This window comes from Opisthocomus hoazin, chromosome 5, assembly GCF_030867145.1.
Source record: "Opisthocomus hoazin isolate bOpiHoa1 chromosome 5, bOpiHoa1.hap1, whole genome shotgun sequence".
Lineage (NCBI taxonomy): Eukaryota > Metazoa > Chordata > Aves > Opisthocomiformes > Opisthocomidae > Opisthocomus > Opisthocomus hoazin.
The window spans coordinates 27300592-27318515 of record NC_134418.1 but is presented as its reverse complement, the minus strand read 5'-3'; the positions used below and the strand labels follow the sequence as shown (position 1 = coordinate 27318515).

Here is a 17924-nt window from a genome sequence, read left to right as displayed (position 1 = left end):
TTTTCCTGATTGCAAGGAAGACTAATGTTTCTTAAAATATTTAATTTTTATTTTATGGCTGCTTTGTGAAACAAACTGACAGAATGAAGTGATTGACATATAAAATGACACTAAACATAAAACTTCATTGGAAACAAAATGGAGATAGTCGTGAAGCCTGGGCTGAATTTATAACCAGGAGTTCTGTGAGTGTTTTGTGCTTTCACATATAGTTACAGAAAAACTGAATAGGTAATAGGGAAGGAAGATGGTTGTAAAGCAGGATTTCTTAACTAGGAAAAGAACTTTAGGACTTGTCTGCAAACATTCTTAAAAATAAAACACCCTGCCAATCTATGAAGTCAAAACGTGACTGCTTTCCTTAGAAACCACAGCAAAACATGCAGTTAGAAAATGGCTCATGTAGCTTCTGAAACTTGGTACCAGCTGGCAGACAGTTGTGTAAAAGCATGAGATCATCTTCCAAGCCACCCAGCAGCAATTCGTAAGATAATTCTAACATGAAATAACATTGGACTGTGTTTCCAGAAGCATTATTTCTCCCACTGTAAAGAAGCGATGGATAATTACTGTGCAATGTCCCCTTGTTCCCATTTGGTAATAGCTGTATGGCTCAGAATTCCTTTTTCCATGTTTCTGGTGTTGATATGCTGAAAGAGCAGTAACTTGGCAAAAGCTACAGTAATATTCTGTTAAAGCTGCTCTGTAGGCAAGTCAAAACCATTATTTATAGCAGGACCTCTAATAAAGGCTGCCAGCTGTGAAAGGTGTGGGTGTCTTCTTGTTAATGCTGCACCCCTCCCTGCCTGCTGCTGTGGAGGGAGTATTGAATTGCCTCACCACAGCCGATAACCTTCCACTGCCCTGGTGTTCAGCTGAAGCAGGGCATTTTTGGCTCAAAGTATGTCTGGTCTTTCCAAGACTAGCATTCAGACTTTTTTTTAAATTTAAATTTTAAAATGTTATTAATACTTCTTCAATTAAAACAAAAGCAGCAGCCTGGCCTTTCTCTCTGCGTTTACAGAGTACAGCTATTAGGACTTCTGTTTCTCTGTTCTTCCCCTCTGTTCCTCATGGCTCAGGTTTCTCTTCCCCTAATTTACACTTCCATTAGACTGTTTAATCAGTACATTCCTTCTAGATTAAGGCTATTTGTCTTTATAATGCTTTAATATTGCTATACTTCATTTTGTGAAGTGTCAATTGTGCATCACTGGCCTCAGTGGTATAATCTGATTTGTGGTGTTCATGACACTACCAAGTTTCTCCTATATATGAACTTGCAAATTAGCTGTCTTCCTTCTAACACCTTGCTGAGTAGGGGGTGGGTGGAGGGTCCACCCTCCTTCACATAGACTACAGTAGTTTTGAAAAGTACTGCAGCCAGCCATAGGACTACCCACGATGAGTTTGGGACCAGAGAGCAAATTCCTGGCGTGTTTTCCAAATAACTTCATGAAGGTACAGCTGAAGCCAGTTCAAAACTGGTATCAAATGCCCACAGCAGACAAATGCAAATCATTAGGGAGAGATGCACTCTGAACTACTGTGACTGTAAAGAGAAGCATTTACAGCTGCCAGTATACCATAAGCCGTGTTTCTGTTTCTGCTTGAGCTTAGTGCAATATGTAATGGATTTCACATTTCATCCATGATGCCGTTCACTTCTCTGCGTTCAGATTTAACAGCCAGACCAGGTCTCAAAGGGGCAGGTAACCAGCCCAATCAAACACAACCACCACACCCTCAGACGGGGGGTTTTAACTTTTCTTTAATGATAAGACAACACCTATGGAGTAGAAGCACGGTACAGAATAGCAGCAGTTCTGCAGACCCAGCACTGAAGAAGCACCTGCGCAACTCAGCGGCGTCTGTTACAGTCATTCACCCAAACTAGGGGTGGCTCCATGAGGTAAAACAATGGCAAAATAACTGTTGTGATGGCAACTCTGATTCTCCATATGGTTTAAATTATATGGTAAGTGCACAAGGTTAACTGTCTTGCCACAAAGGGCTCCTGTTTTCTTCAACTTGATACCTTGTGTTTACCAAGGCTCACGCTGAGACATGCACGCACCTGAAAAGCATTAGCTGTCGGAATGGTATAGCTCATTTTCTTAAGACACAGGTAAGGAACACCATCTCGTGAAGGAGTAGTACTGATACTTTCTCTGGTGTGGTTCAAGACAGCCCTAATCCGGTCCTTTGCCATGTACGCCAGCTCTCTTTAGAGCTCCTCAAGTTCCCTGAGCCCCTGCAAGCTTGTGTTACCTAACGGTAGGATACACCAAAGTATCAGTACCTTTCAAACCACTTGCTGTTAGTATCTTCACCAGTATGAATGGCAGCAATACTAATGGTAGTATCAAACCTGGTTACTCAAATCTGGCCAATGTTTTTTTTTTCAGCTTAAATTTCTTCCACCTCAGTTCCATCACTCTTTCAAAATCACTTCTATCTTCCAACTTTTCACTGAACACTAGAAGTACTATGTGGTTGTAGCCTTGCCAGGAGAAATGAGGTAAAACAATGTGAAACATTTCAGTGAGAGAAAAGTGTTCTGGAAAGATAGTAAGTTTATTCATACATGCACCATCTGCTCTTCTGCATGTCTGGAACTGAGCATAATTCTGCACTGAAAAAAGGATCCTCAGAATCAGCTGCTTTAAATAGGTTCACTCTCGTTTTCAGATAGCTTTTGTCTTTCTTTTTTCTACTAAGTTCTTCAAGAAGAATTCACCTGTTAAAAGTCAAAAAAGTACCAAAATTATTTGTAGGTATTTCAATGAAATAAAGTAAAATAATACACATTTAATGTGAGTATTCTACCCTACTAGACAACTGTTCTTCCCACTATTTTATAGTGATTCAGTTCTACACAACAGTACTTTCAGTACCTATAGCAAGGACGTAAAACCAACTCAGACCAAAACCTATAACCCAGCAAACAACTCCTCCGCCCCCAAAGTTCTGGTTTTCCTCGTGTCTAATTGTATGAAATCGCTCTGCTTCTTTGTGCTTTCCAACAGACAAAGGTCAATTGATTTAATTAAAAATTAATTCATATTTCATAAGTATCAGCAATTCACAGTGAAACCTGCCATAAAGCTTGTTTGAGCTGCCATTAAACGTCTGAGAAGCAAGGTGCCCCAGATGAGTCTTCTCCGCTCTCTCCTTAGGAAAAAGCAGGATGCTGGACCTACACAACAGCTCCACTAATACCAGCTGCTCCTTAATACCCAGTGCTCTGTCAGAAAAAGCACTGCCATAACTGTGCCTAATTCGTTGTAGGGCACCGTAAATAAATTCTGCCGAAAGCAACAAAATTACATCACAAACAACAAAGGGCCCCACTAAAGCATCCAAGAGTCAGAACGTAAAGGAAAACATGCAAATTGGGTACCTGTTATCCTGCCTCATGCGTTAAGTATAGTACAAACTAGGTTTGGCAAAAAATTATCTTAAGCAGCACGGCAATTGTACAAATACCAATTACTATCATACTGATGTATTTAGATGACCTATAGAAGACAGTAAGTGTAAATAACTGAAAAAAAAAAAAAAGACTATATAAGGTGTCCTTGAGCTAAGGTGAGCTTTGTTGCATATCACTTCACCATTTTAACTTTATGTAATAAAATGTTATGTGCTAAAGAATCTAATGCTTTTCAGTAACTTACCTGCTTTGTAGGAGGAGCGCACTAACGGCCCGCTAGCAGTGTAATGGAATCCAAGATCATTTCCTACTTTTTCCCAGTACTTAAATTTTTCGGGAGTTACGTACTCCTCAACCTCAGTGAAAAGAAATTAATTTTGACCAGGTATTAATGCAAAGGAAATGGCTATAGCTAGCATGCAGTCACATGAAATGCAGTTACACTGCAAGTTCAAAATTTTACACTACAAAACTTTCCGCAGTCAAGTCACAAACTGAATTTTCTGCTTTCTGCCAAAAGAATGCATTTTATCTACTTTTCAGCTGAAAAGTTTAGAATTTATTTCTAGTTATTATTTTCTTCACTCTGTTTTTGAATGGTCCTTTTGAGCAAACCTTTTTTTTTCCTCCAAGTTATTAAAAAAAAATACAATAGTCCTGCAAATCTCTTCACTAACCATTATTTCAGTGAAATACAGTAACAGAACAGAGGCTCGAGCTCTGGACAGATTACAGCAGGAAAAAATGGTAATTTCCCCAGCTGAAGTGGCACCATTAAGGCAGAGCCTATGAGATACTGCAGGGGAGCCGGCTTGAGCCATCACGTTTGAGACATACACTGAAACTCTTGTTTCCAGAGTCACGCCTCAGCTCCAGCTGCCTCCCCAGCTAACAGCAGGAAGTAGCAATGGGAAGTCTGCAGAAGGGATCAGATGGCTGAGGTCATCTTTAGCGAAGAGTCCGTAACAGATTCAGACCAGGTTAAACAAGGAAGGAAATGTTTCCCAACATCCGCAGTTAAGGTAAGGATGCATATCAAGCCTCCATTCAGAAAGAGGAAACTTGACTGTGCAAGGTACAGACCATAACGCTGCCTGTAAATTAAAGGCGTTTTTACCTTCAGGTGACGCTTTGTTGGTTGCATGTACTGTCCTAGGGTCAAGCAGTCTACATCTGCTTCCCGCAATACTGTAAAAACAGAATTCCCTCTCAGTGGCAGCAGGATCACAAGGGATTGTCAGCCATTAGAAACCCCCCTCCCTTCCAAGTCGGAACAAAGGTCACTCTGCAGCACGCTGCGGGGGTTGCGTTCTGCTCTCCAGCAACAGGAGCTTACAGCCTCCATGAGGAGTAGCCACGTGCCTCACTCTGAGCTCCATGTCGCTGCAAGACCCGAGCTATCTAGTTTAAACCGAGAGAGGATATCATTGCCCTGCGCTCACTGCAGAGGTGACATGCTCTTGCCTGTTTTATCTTACAGGTTTTCATTGTGTCTTTAGGTCGGTGCTTTTAATCGAGAGTGCTTGGCACCTCTCCGCTGTTTCAAGAGACTTCATGCTGAAAAGATGCGGACAGTTCTAAAGAGCTATAAATCAGGGGAAACTGCCAACATCTTTTGCCCGTTTTGCACACTTAGGACACTTAGGATGTATGTTAGTTTTGATGCCTGCAGAATCTCATAAACCTTGCTAAAATTTGAGTATATACTAGAATCAATGTATAGCAAATGAGTTCAGGTAGTCTGCTCACAGAGGGAAATTCAGACACCTGACAGTCAGCTAGCCTGAAGGATTAAGCTCCCTGAAGCTAGCGGGGTATTCTGAACAAAGGGATGGCTGAGGAATCAGATTTTGCATGAACACGTCCACATCTTTTCTGGCTACTTGGGCTGGTTGCCCCATGTCAAATGGGAAGAAAAGACGGTGTTTTGACTCCGGCGTTACACACACTGCTACCCTGGAATCCCTGTTTCGACTGATATGGTTCTGTAAAGAAACTGGTTCAATATCAGCACATTCAAGTGTTCTTTAATTCGTACCCAGATGAGGGAAGGGGAACAAAATCAGACTAACTGAATGAACGTGGCGGGTAAAGCTTGGCTCCACATACATCCATGAAAGTGACCTGAAAACAAATACCACCAAATCTGAACTTTCATACTCTCATGGCTACGAAACGCTAGGCAGGAAGAATGTGAAAGTCAGGAACTGTAATTTTATGGTCCAGAGTATGGGACAGCTGCACAAAAACTAGACTACATCATTGCATTCTAAATCCAAGTTGTTGTACACAAAATAAAATACCAGGTAGACATTCTTTCAGGATATGGAAGAAAAGCCATAGGACTTCAGCTCCTTGCATTCACTTACCGCTGTGAACTTTTCTCCTCTTCAAAACACGTTCATACAAAAACATAAGAACGTGCTACAACTCCAAGGATAATAACAACGTTTTTACATCTAACTAAACCAAAAGAAATTATTTTAAACAATAAGGTCTGCTATCTCTAAAAAGGAATGCACAATAAGGCAGCTATGTTGCAAGCCCATTATTTAAGTATTCCGAAGATAAGCATGTTAATACAGTCACACAAAGATAGTTCTAATTTCCACTGAAATCAACAGGAGGTGGCTCTACCTGTCAAATTGAATTTGAAAGCCATATGAAGACAAAATATTTCAGGAGTTCAATCTTTTTTAAACAAGCTTCCCCCTCCCCCCCCCCCCCCCGGCTTAAAAAATATTTCCTTCACTGGCAAACTGATTTGCACGAGAGGTAAAAACGCTCACAACTGTTTTCTAACACAAGAAAACTCATACTGGTGAATTCTGGCATGTATTTCACCACCAACTTACATTTCATTGTGGAGTATACTTGTTCATCTGTCTCGCCTAGCCCCAGCATAAGGGAGGTTTTGGAAATGACGCCGGGCTGGACCTCTTTAGCGTGCTTCAGCACCCGTATGGACTGCTCAAAGCTGGCTCGGGGGTCGCGCACCTTCCTTTTCGTGTTTTCAGCGCAAGGAGAAGAAATGCATGAAAGGGCGCACAGAAGTTAAGAGGCGCCAAGAAACCCGCGTTCTGCTCCTACAGAGCGAAAATGGCAGCGCAGAGGTTTCAGCCGCTTGATACGGCACCGGCTGAAATGGCCCCAAAGCACGGCGAGCCAGATTCCTGGGGGCTTCAGGACCAAAACCGGACTCCGCGGTTCCCCGGCCCGGCGCACCCCCATGGCGGGGCGAGCAGCCGCGCTGAGGGTCGGGGCTGAAAGGCTGGGACGAGGCGCCGGGCAAACGGTCTGGGCCGAGGCACTGGGCCGAGGGGCCGGGCTGAGACGCCTGGCTTGAGGGTCTGGGCCGAGGGTCTAGCCCGAGGGGCCGGGCCGAGGGCCTGGGCCAAGGCGCAGCCAACCCCCACGCCCAGCGCCAAGGCGGCTCCGCCCGGGGCCGCGGCACCGCCGGGGGCCGGGGCGCGGCGCGGGCGCCCTCTGCCGGCGGGCGGCGGCCAGGGCGCGACGCGCAAGGCAGGCCGGGAGCGGGCCGGGCCGCCGGCGCCCCCGCCATTTCGCCGCGCCTCGGCCGGCCCCGGGTCTGCGCGGGGGGCCTTCGGCCGGGCCCCCGCCCGCCCGCACCGGGTGCGCGCTCACCTCTGTAAGGCCGGCACCGTCTCCACGTTGTGGGCGTAGACGTCCAGGCCCGAGGCCGCCACCTTCCCGACGGCGCCGAGGTCCCCGCCGAAGTCGGGCGTGAGGCATTCCACTAGGATCGCGGGGCACCTGCGAGGGAGGGAACGCGGCTGCGGGGTCTGGGTCGCCGGTGCTAGAAAACCCAGCGCAGCAGAAAACCAACCAACAACCGAGCAACCGGTGCGCTGATGAGCAAAGTTAATTCGGGATGCGCCCCTAAGCCCACGCGTTTCTGCCAGCGCCGGTATTACAATTCCGGTGTAACATCACCCGTTTCATTCCTGACTTCACCACTGTGAGCTGACATAGAAGAACGAAGGCCAAATAATAAATACAAAAAGCGATTCCAGCAGTCTCTTAAAACAATCACAATCACTGTTTATACGTGATTTTTCATGTGCCTTGGTCGCAGGTGAACACGAGTTCAGTATCGCAGCTGCAGAACGCAGCGGAGCGATCATCCTGCCTACCGGGATAGGAGGACTCCGCGTCATTGCCCTGCAATCTAATCTCGGCGTCCAGCAACCACATCTCCACTCACAAAGGCAGGTGGGGAAAACGGCAGGAACCTTTCCAGTCCCAGGATGCGCTGGAAAAAGGCTCAAGGGAGGTTACACGAATTAAACCGGCAGGTAGACAAGTGTGCTGCCAGACGGCGTGCAGGGCACGGACACAGAGAGCGAAGGCGGCACAGCTCGGGGAAGCGGGAAGGTGCAATCGCAGGCTTGGAAACAGCCGTTGTGCGAAAACACAAAGCAATCCGATCGCTGCTGGAAGAGAAACCCCCCTTCTTTTGTACCGTGTATTACCTAAGTCCACTGTGTTTGAGCCCTGAGCTTCGAGAACGAACATACCTCCACAGTATGTACTCATTTCCCAGTAAACCAGCCGCACAATCAAATAAATAACTCAGTGTTTAGCTTTAAATAAGCCTGGGCTAAATTGAAAATGCATCCAAATTCAAAATACTTTGGGGCCATTATATGAGAAAGACAAAATACAGGGGGGGAAAAAAGGATCATAGATAGACTGAAGGCAGACTTTTGTATTTCCATGGCCCCAGGAATAATCCAGCTGAAGGTAGTTTCGACCTATATGCAGTACCACATTCTAAAGTTGTAATAATAATGACAGTAATACATAAAAAATATACCTTTCTTTCAGATGAGCGACTGTCTTCGCAAAGTGTTCTGCTCCACCATCAGGCATATCTAGAAGCATTTCAATTACTCAGTTAACCTTTCTGTTCAAGAAATGTATTTACTTATTATCAAAGCCGGGAAAAAAAAAACCTGCAGAGTCAAATTTAAATGCAAACTAATAAAGCAGTTCTTAGTCAAACCCCAGTCTTACCTTACTGCTTATGCCAAAGGTTTGCAACAGATATTCTACCAGCCTTGTTCTGCACAAAGTCTGACTGTGATTGTTCAGAGCAGACTTCAGATGTTTACTCCGAATCTACCTGTCTCTAGGCTCACTGTCAGCCTGAGCACAGAATGGCTTTATCTGTTCGTGGGTTTGGTCTGAGAAACACTTCTACAAGAAATGAAATATATAGATTATTGGCCTTCTATTGCAAGCCACTTTGAAGCTACTGGACCTTCCACCAAAGTATATCGAATGGTCTTTGCAATGGTTTTCCCCACCTATGTGATGTCACCACAAAGCAGCTACTACAACCTTAGAGAAAGGCAACTTTCAGTTTTATTCCAGGTTTGGTTTTTGGATGGAAGTTCTGTAATGTCACTGTATATGAATGTTTGGGCTGGGGGGGGGTTTGTTGATCAAATAATAGAACATGGTATGTATGTAAGTGTTGTGGGGGATAAAAGTTAAAATGTTTAATAAAACATTGTGATATTTTAATGTTAAGTAACAGTGTAACTTCTGTTATATTTCACCAGACATAGAGAAGTACTGAGAATACGTAGAAACTTCGCAAAGTTTCAGCACTGTAAAACAGTAATCCCCAATGACTGCGCCGAGTGACCGCTGTTCCCCAGGGTCTGCGTTTGCCCCACGCAACGCAGGCGAGCGCTCAGACTGGGAGACGGGAGGGACAACGCACTAACCGTCTCTGTCCACAGACGTCAGCACGACGTAATCCAAGCCCCACTCCACTATAGCCTTCGCTGTGTTGTAAGGCTCCTCGGGATCCAGCGGCGGCGGGTTTTTTGCTGTCTTTACTGAACAAAATCTGCAGCCTCTAGTGCATGTGTCACCCATCAGCTGAAACAAGACAGACGTTCCTGCCTGTACGCATCGCTACTGCTCAGCTGGGAAACAGCTAGATAAGACCAACCCCAGTACTAAGCAAAACAATGAGGACAGTGATTTACTCCCAATTTCTTGTCATGAGCCCGCACCGCTACAGCAGAGATCCAACAACAAACAGCTCAAACATCAACAGAATATTTAAGAAGTGGTTAATAGCTTACCATAATAGTAGCTGTAGCTGTAGCATATTCACCGCCTCCCCAGCATTCTCCAATGTTGGGACAGCGGGCTTCTTCACATACCTAAAAGACAGTGATGTGCCTGTCTTTTTTCAGTATTATTATAGCAAATTATTATTATATTAATAAACAATTTCAATAGTAGCCTACAAACAAAACATAATTCCTTCTTCGATAAATGAGGAGATTAACAGAGCTACACGTTGTTCTGTAAGAAGTCAGCAGAATAGCTAGGAAGAGAAGAAATGTTTCCTGACATCCATTACCATTATTTTCCTCTACTTCACAACTCCTAAAACTCCTCAACCACCTAACTGCCTTATTAATTAGCACAGATTATCATTAACATTTTTAATTTAAAAACTGTTGAAATGTTGACAAAGTCTACGATTCATCAAAGCATGATCTTACTCTGAAAAAAAAAAAAGGAAAAAAGCTCTCAATGCATACCCACTATATTTAATGATATACATAGTTTCTAGAATTTCTTTTCATGCAAAACTCTATGTAACGCTGAAATTGTGTGTGTTTCCTTTAAAAAGTCACACATAGCATCCTCTGATCTTTTTGGTGATGCAAGTAGTAAACCCTAGTATTTAAAATCGCACCAGGAAAACCGTGAAATACTCTATTAGATTTGTCTTCATTCTTTGTGGGTAAAATTCATCACTGGCAACGGGCTTGGTTTCCGCATTGAAGATCATGCAAGAAATTATTTCTACCTGTCCTCCACAGAGAAATAATTTTCTATCTGTAAAAAAATGCCTTATTTCCACAGGAAAACTTGGTTGGCACTAGATTTACCGTATGAAGATTTAAACTTCTCAAGGTATTCTTTAGTTTATTGTAGTTCTTTCCCATGGGAATCTTTGTTTTCAGCCATGGAGGAAGTCGCAGCCTGAGTAATATCAAACAAACACGAAGATTAATAAATTAAGCTTCCATTAACTTCACAGATCCACTTTGTTACAGATCTCAACCAGGAAAGGCTGCTTGAAAACAGATGCAACCCAGCAACCAATATTAACACCATTCATAGTCGTAACGGACTTTTCCATGTTTATCATCATCCCAACATTCAAGAGTAGGAGTTGGTTGTCACTGGAAGGTTTAAAACTGTTAACTGTACCGGTGGGATTTAATAGTCCCACGCTGCAGACCGCAACAATTAATGGCAGTGTACGTTACACAGCTTTCACAAAGTCTGATCAAATTTGTAAGTGGAAATATGGGGGGGGTTAAGCATTTTTTAATTCAGTCTTTGTTTGTTTTACTCTATCAATAGCATTTTTTCAACACCAAAGCAGGGTACACCCACCTACTGCTGTATATTTGTAATTTAATGCAGTCCATGGCACAGGCACTCAAATGAGACACTACCACCGTGTCTGCATGTTTCCTTACGCACTCAGAGTTCATACTGTGTTTGTTCTTTCTTGAACAATTATGAGACTGGCAGGCCAGCACGACAGAATAAACCTACATTGTATACATTGTGTAGTTAATCCTAAATGCGAAAGGTACCGCACGGAAGCAGCTCTGGTTGTTTGAAATCACCCTTACCTTTCTCCTTTCTGACGCCGTAAGTTGCCCCTGTATTCAGCCCACTTGCTCCGGTCCGACAGATCTCCGGACACAAAGTCTTGCAGGTCCGGCCCATTTTGCAGAAACTCTTTTTTTCCCTCCGTCAAAGAACCCGACGCTGTGTGCCGCTCGCATGCCCGGCTCCCGCACACCTAAAGGAAGCGATGATGCAGTTTACCCAAGTACAAACGCACCGGCACCGCGCACTCCGCTTACGAGTACTGTGTCCAGTTGTGGGCTCCCCAGTTCAAGAAAGATGAGGAGCTACTGGAGAGAGTCCAGCGGAGGGCTACAAGGATGGTGAGGGGACTGGAACATCTCTCCTGTGAGGAAAGGCTGAGGGAGCTGGGCTTGTTCAGCCTGAAGAAGAGAAGGCTGAGAGGGGACCTTATAAATGCCTATAAACATCTGAAGGGTGGGTGTCAGGAGGATGGGGCCAGACTCTTTTCAGTGGTGCCCAGCGACAGGACATGGGGCAATGGGCACAAACTGAAGCACAGGAAGTTTCGTCTGAAGATGAGGAAGAACTTCTTCCCTCTGAGGGTGACGGAGCACTGGAACAGGCTGCCCAAGGAGGTTGTGGAGTCTCCTTCTCTGGAGATATTCAAGACCCGCCTGGACGCGGTCCTGTGCAGCTTGCTGTAGGTGACCCTGCTTCGGCAGGGGGGGTTGGACTAGATGACCCACAGAGGTCCCTTCCAACCCCCGCCATCCTGTGGTTCTGTGGGTTCAAGCAGGCCTTTCCTAAGCCTACTCCGTTTCAGCTGAACACGTAACGAACGCTCTTTTTCATTCTCAGCCAGGTGAGACAGGCAGAAGGCACGATCCCCCCGGAATGCCCCTGCCCAAGGCCCAGCCGGGCGGCCCGCAGCCTCCGAGAGACGCGCTCGGATAACGGCAGCGCCGGCCGCCGCCACCACGCGCCCCGTCCCCTGACGGCCCCGACTCACCCGTCCCTGGGGCCCCGGCAGCAGCAGTAGCAGGCGCCGGGCGGCGGTGGCGGCGGCCCCGGAGCGGCGGCCCCGCAGCGGCAGCAGTGACATGGCGGGGCCCGCGGGGCGCCCGGACCGCCGCAGCCGACCGGCCCCAGAGATCGATCCTCGCACCGCTCGGCCGCTCCGCCTTGCCCGCCTCGGTCGGCTCACGGCGCATCGGGCCTCATCTACTCTCGCCTCTTGAACGGCTGCCCCGGCGTGATGACGTTAGGAGGCGGGAGCGGCTACAAGTGCGTGATGACGTCAGGCGCTGTCTCTTTCCTCTTTGCCCGCTGCGAGGTGAGGCGGGCGTCTCCGCGGCAGCCGGGGCCATCCGCGGCGGGAGCCCCCTGAGCGCCGCGTCCGCCTGCGGGCAGCCTCTCGGGGCGGCGTCGGGCCCAGCCGCCGCGTCCCTTCCCCAGGCCGGCCGGGGGGCAGCGCCTGGGATGGCGCCTTCTCCCTCCCCCCCCCCGCGGCGGTTCTAGGCCCGGGCCGGGCCCCGCTGTGGAGTTGAGCGCTGAGGCCGCCGCTCCTCGCCGCTCTGGCGGGGCCGGGGCGGGATGTGTCGGCGGCGGACGCGGAGCCTGGCTCGGCGGGGGCTCGGCCTGTGGAGGGACGCCGGCTCGGCGCGGCGCGGTTGGGCGTTGCGGGGCGGAGGAGCGGGGAGGGCGCAGCGGAGGGGCCGGGCCGTGCGGACCCGCAGCTCCTCTGGGTTGTCCCTTGCAGGATGAAGACCATTCTCAGCAACCAGACGGTTGACATCCCCAAGCAAGGTAGGTCCGCGGGTGCGCTGGGGCGGCGGCCAGCGGTGCAGGGCCCCGCCGCCGGCTGACGGACGCCTGCCCTCGGTTTGCAGTCAGCGTTTCGCTGAAGGGCCGGACGGTCATCGTGAAGGGCCCCCGGGGAACCCTGCGGAGGGATTTCAACCACATCAACGTGGAGCTCTCCCTCCTGGGGAAGAAACACAAAAAGGTGAGTGCTGCGGCGGTCGTTTCGCTGCCCGGAGAGGGGAGGGCGGCTTTACGGTTAGTTTGAAAACTTCTGGATAGCGTGGGAGAGGGAACCAGAAATTGTAGCTGCAGATGAGTTAGTTTTTCGCGCGTTTCTGTGTTTTCAGAAAGAGGCTGGTCTCGTGAAGCCTTGGGGCCTGCTAGGGAACTGGGGAATTCTTGATGTTCTGTGATGCACTGGCATGAAGTTATTGATTGATTGATTGATTTTTCTTTTGCAGTTACAGTCAGACAGTTAGCAGCAAGGGGTTGATGGTTAAATGTTGTGTCTTATAAGTGGGCTCATTTTAGCTAGACAGAACTGAATCTCTATATTTAATTCCCAGAATTGGCAAGTTATGTGAGGAGAGCAGGTGTTTTCTAAATAAATGCATAATATTTTTGTACAGTCTTGAAAACTACACAACAAGGGGAAGAGTGGCTGACTTCAGCTGCTTTTTCCCGAGCATCTAGGGTCTCATTAAAGCACTGGACCCCTACACAGTGTTTCATTAAAAAGTTGGTAGGTAATACACAGGAGACTGATTTTGGAACAACTTGTTCTGTGTTTAGCATTTGATAAAGCATCTTTCAGTTTAAGATGTCAGAGTAGCTATCCCAGCTTCTTTGGGGATTTGTCAGTAGTGAGATACGAAGCAAAAATTACTTCTTTTGTGTCTGGGGGTTAGGACATAAAAGACTTGAGCTAGGTGAGCCTTTAATAGTTTTTCAGATAAACAGAATACCTTTGGGCTTTTGTTGGGAGGGCTTTGAAGTAGCTTACCTGAGATTCTCATTCTTAGTTTGTCACAGAAACGTTTCATTTCCAGTTTTGAAGTATACTGAAAGCTTTGTTAATTCCGTTTGTTTTTTTAACACAGCTACGTGTTGACAAGTGGTGGGGTAACAGAAAGGAGCTGGCAACAGTTCGCACAATTTGCAGCCATGTACAGAACATGATAAAGGGTGTTACACTGGTGAGTCTTATTTTGAAATAGGCTAACTCCTGTCGTTTTTGTTACTGACAACAGACAGCCTTTTACTTCAGTGAGACTTTTCTAAGCATCCAAAGTGTAGCTTTTTTTTTTCCTTTTTTTTTTTTTCTTGCACGTCCTGTCAGACAAGTTCTGCAGGTGGAAGAAAGCACGGATAGTAGACTCTGGATGTCTCTTGGGCTCAGTGGCTTGCTCTTGCTAAGAAACTATTTTCAATATATTTTGGGTTTAGGTATCTCCAGTAAGTGGTACGGATCTGTTTTACCTTTTGGATGCACACTGCTTTCAGTATCGGACAATGTCTTTTTTTCTAGGGATTTCGTTACAAGATGAGGTCGGTGTATGCTCACTTCCCAATCAACGTAGTTATACAGGATAATGGCTCGCTTGTGGAAATCCGAAACTTCTTGGGAGAGAAGTTCATTCGCAGAGTGCGTATGAGGCCAGGTAAGCGTATATGGAGATGTACTTTAGAAACCCTAGTTAGAAATAGTAAACTATTTTATTTAGGTAATGCTGCCGATAATGGGAGATGGTGGAGGATTGTTGAAGTAGCATTTACCTGTCTGGAATTATGTAATGTTACGGTACCTTTGCTACTGGTTAGAGTTATTAATAATGCTTCTGTAATTTATTTTTAGTAATGAGAGCTAGCTAATAGCTAATAACTGGTTTAGAGCTAGTTATTGTAACCGGGGTTACAAGGAGCCAAATGTTTACTTCCATCGTTGTGAGATCTTGACAGTGTTTGTAGTTGGTAGACTGCAGATGCTTAATTGTAGATTGGTGTTTTGGTTTTAACCGTTGTACGTGAACTAGGTTTACACCGCACTGTATATTTTGGTCCTTGAAGCGTTGTTGTGTTTTGAATTTCTGGATTGCTTAGGAGTATGTATGATAACCTCCAAAATGGTTATCTTACTTCTTGGTTTTATGTCTTGCATACTTGGAGTTTTAGAAAAATGTCTGACAGGATAGACATTGGACGGAGCTTTTAAACTTCTGAAAGGAGGAGACGAAACATGTAAACACAGTTACAATGAGACTGTAGGGAAGACTTTTTCCATATACATTTTTTTTTTAATAGTTCCGCTTCTGGTGAAGGTATGGGCAAGGATATTTAGTGTGACTGGTAGTGTTCTGGGGTGTCTTTAGATGAATGCATCAGACTTGTCCAAAATGGAGGGAGTTACGGTGGCTTTGACTTAGATTTACTGTGAGATATTGAGGGTGGGTTTGATTATTGTATTTGATTTTTTTTTTTAAGTTGGCATTTACTTCAGTTATAGTAAAGTGCTGGCTTAAAAGCTAACATCTGTTGACTAAATAGATCAAACTTGTGTTACTCTCCTTGCAAGCGGAAGACTCCTGTTAGTATCTTGAATGTGTTAGTGTTTACTCCTTGTGAGTATTTTTGGCGTTGCTAGTATAAACGTGGTGCTTCTTGTGTCAGGGGCCAGGCGTTTGTTCTAACGACTTTTGATTGGGGTGACTCCAGTTTTGTCTGGGTGAACGTGGGAGTGTGGAAAATGGCACCACCTAGCTGGCAAAGCCATGCTGGCCAAATCTCTGGCTTGTATGTGGTGTTGGCGGTTGATGCTGTAACGCAGTAATGTTTAAGTAGGAATATCACTTAAGTTGTTTTCAATCCAGAGCATGACTTGCACTAATCTTTGAGTTCTGAAATTGTGTGAGGAGGACAGTCCTGGAAGGGATTTGGGAGACACTTTTAGCAAAGTCATAGAAGCTAATTATTGCCCAGGATACTACTTTCTAGATCTGTAAATTGGGTCAGGACACGAATACTGTTTCATTAGTATGCTAAACGTCTTCACCAGTGATGTAGATTGTGCGTTTTCCTTTCTGTAGGTGTTTCCTGTGCAATATCCCAAGCCCAGAAAGATGAGCTGATCCTTGAAGGGAATGACATTGAATTGGTCTCCAATTCAGGTTTGTGAAAGTAGATGCGTGGGAAGATACAATGATACGGCCGCTTTTATCTGAGGATGTCAGCTTAGCAAACTGTCTTTTTCCTCAAACCCTGAGGTAAACGACAGATTTTTTTTTTTTTTTTTTTTCTCTCTAGTCACCATAATTACTTTTCATAGTTTCTTAAGCTTTTTCTAAACTTGGAGACGTTTTTAGGAGTCCACAGAACCATTTTATTGAGTCGGTATTGATGGCCTTTTTGCCACCAAACTTCTCAGCTTTTCAGTTGTACGAGTGTGCAGCAATAAACTCTCACTGCTCCAAGTTGCCAAGACAGGCTCAGTGAAATGCATTCCTTTTTTGTTAAAACGGACAGGATTTCGAGCTGGTAATTTGTTTCTCCAGATGTCAGTTTCATTTGTTAGTTGAAATACTGGAGAGTTAACAGAGGCTATGAGTTGGCTTGGACCTCTTGCTTTGTGCTAATGGTCTTGCTTTGTCTGCAGCTGCCTTGATCCAGCAAGCCACTACGGTCAAGAACAAGGATATCAGGAAATTCTTGGACGGTATCTATGTCTCCGAGAAAGGAACAGTACAGCAGGCAGACGAGTAGAACTCTGAATAGGTTGGTATCATCTTAGCAAGGATTGTATGTCTTCGTGTAGAAATGGTTACTCGATCTGGGGGCCTGACAGGGTTTATGTACTTTAACAAGGCTGTGGTTAAGCAGGTTCCTGACAGGGATGCAGCTGTGCTTGTAAAAGGCATCATGAGAGGTATCGTAAAACTTAAATTTTGCTAGGTCTCTTGACAGCAACTTTCCATCTCTCATCAACTTGGTGTTTAGGCTACTGTATGGAGAAATACCTAACTCTAAGAAATACCTGACTCGTATCCAAGTGCTGTATTCGATGCTGTGAATGCTAGTTGCGGTGGTGGCTGAGAGTTTAGAACCAGCTGAGCTAGCGTGACAGACCGTTACACAGCTGTTTACAGAGAAGGCTTCCCTGGACTGGTGTTCCTCCGGATGGGATGCTGACTTCGCTAAAAAATGTGGTTGGCACAGAAGTTACTTACAAAGCCCTTCTGTGTAGGTGGTGTGTAAATGCTTGTAAACAAAGGTTGGTTTAACACGGACAACTATTTACGTTGTGTATGTACATTTGGTACTGGAGTTGAGCACAAGGATTTTGGGGATAATTGAAGAGTTTTCAACTGCTAAAGCATTTTGATGCATTTCAGCTACACATGGTTCCATGCATGGTACAGAACACTGGTGCAGAATGAGACAGGCTGATGTGCAAGTCAAATAAATGTTGTGTGCCTTCTGAGCCTAAGCTTGAGACAGAGAATGGGGATGAAGTGAGTTTCATAGACCAAATTTTTTTTTTTATCACCAGACAGGTACCAGACACTTGCAAGCTACTGAAAAAATGATTTTTAGTGCTGTTCTGAGTTCCTTGAGAGACAGAACAAGTTGTTACTTGCTTGTTAAACAGTTGTGAGCTGTTCTGTTTGAAGGCATCTTCAAGTAATCTTGTCTGCATAAAATAAAGCAAATTGTTTGAGCTATTAATGTTTGTCTTGCATTAAAACTCTCAGATAAATTGACTTGTCACGTGTCTATAAACTTTGAATTTCACATTTGCAGTGCTAAAACCTTTCTAAAAGCTCTGTAACTTTTTATTTACAGTTGTCTGGATCCTGAAACAAACCACCATGAGACATTGTATCAGAAAGTACCATCTCGAAGAATCTGATACAAAAACCCGAACATCATGGGAGATTTAATAAAATAAAACATATTTCATATCTTGGCCTCTTTTTTTAAAGAACTAAACAGTGATTGTGTGAACCTGTTGAAGATCTTTGGCTTT

The 17924-nt window shown here is 45.4% G+C and overlaps 2 protein-coding genes across 2 annotated transcripts; one reads left to right on the top strand and one right to left on the bottom strand.

The window, feature by feature from the left end:
* Positions 1-2558: 2558 nt before the first annotated feature.
* LIAS (lipoic acid synthetase) lies at positions 2559-12261 on the bottom strand. The gene is made up of 11 exons (XM_075420714.1): positions 12111-12261; positions 11140-11312; positions 10381-10474; positions 9559-9639; positions 9193-9349; positions 8274-8331; positions 7082-7210; positions 6292-6437; positions 4554-4624; positions 3681-3792; positions 2559-2740 (listed from the first exon to the last, which is right to left on the bottom strand). The coding sequence occupies exons 1-11, from the start codon at positions 12201-12203 to the stop codon at positions 2688-2690; spliced, it is 1167 nt and encodes a 388-aa protein (XP_075276829.1). The 5' UTR covers positions 12204-12261; the 3' UTR covers positions 2559-2687.
* Positions 12262-12797: 536 nt separating this feature from the next.
* RPL9 (ribosomal protein L9) lies at positions 12798-17857 on the top strand. Its single transcript, XM_075420712.1, has 7 exons — positions 12798-12907; positions 12991-13106; positions 14005-14100; positions 14433-14565; positions 15988-16068; positions 16554-16672; positions 17741-17857. The coding sequence occupies exons 1-6, from the start codon at positions 12862-12864 to the stop codon at positions 16658-16660; spliced, it is 579 nt and encodes a 192-aa protein (XP_075276827.1). The 5' UTR covers positions 12798-12861; the 3' UTR covers positions 16661-16672; positions 17741-17857.
* The last annotated feature ends 67 nt before the right edge of the window (positions 17858-17924 follow it).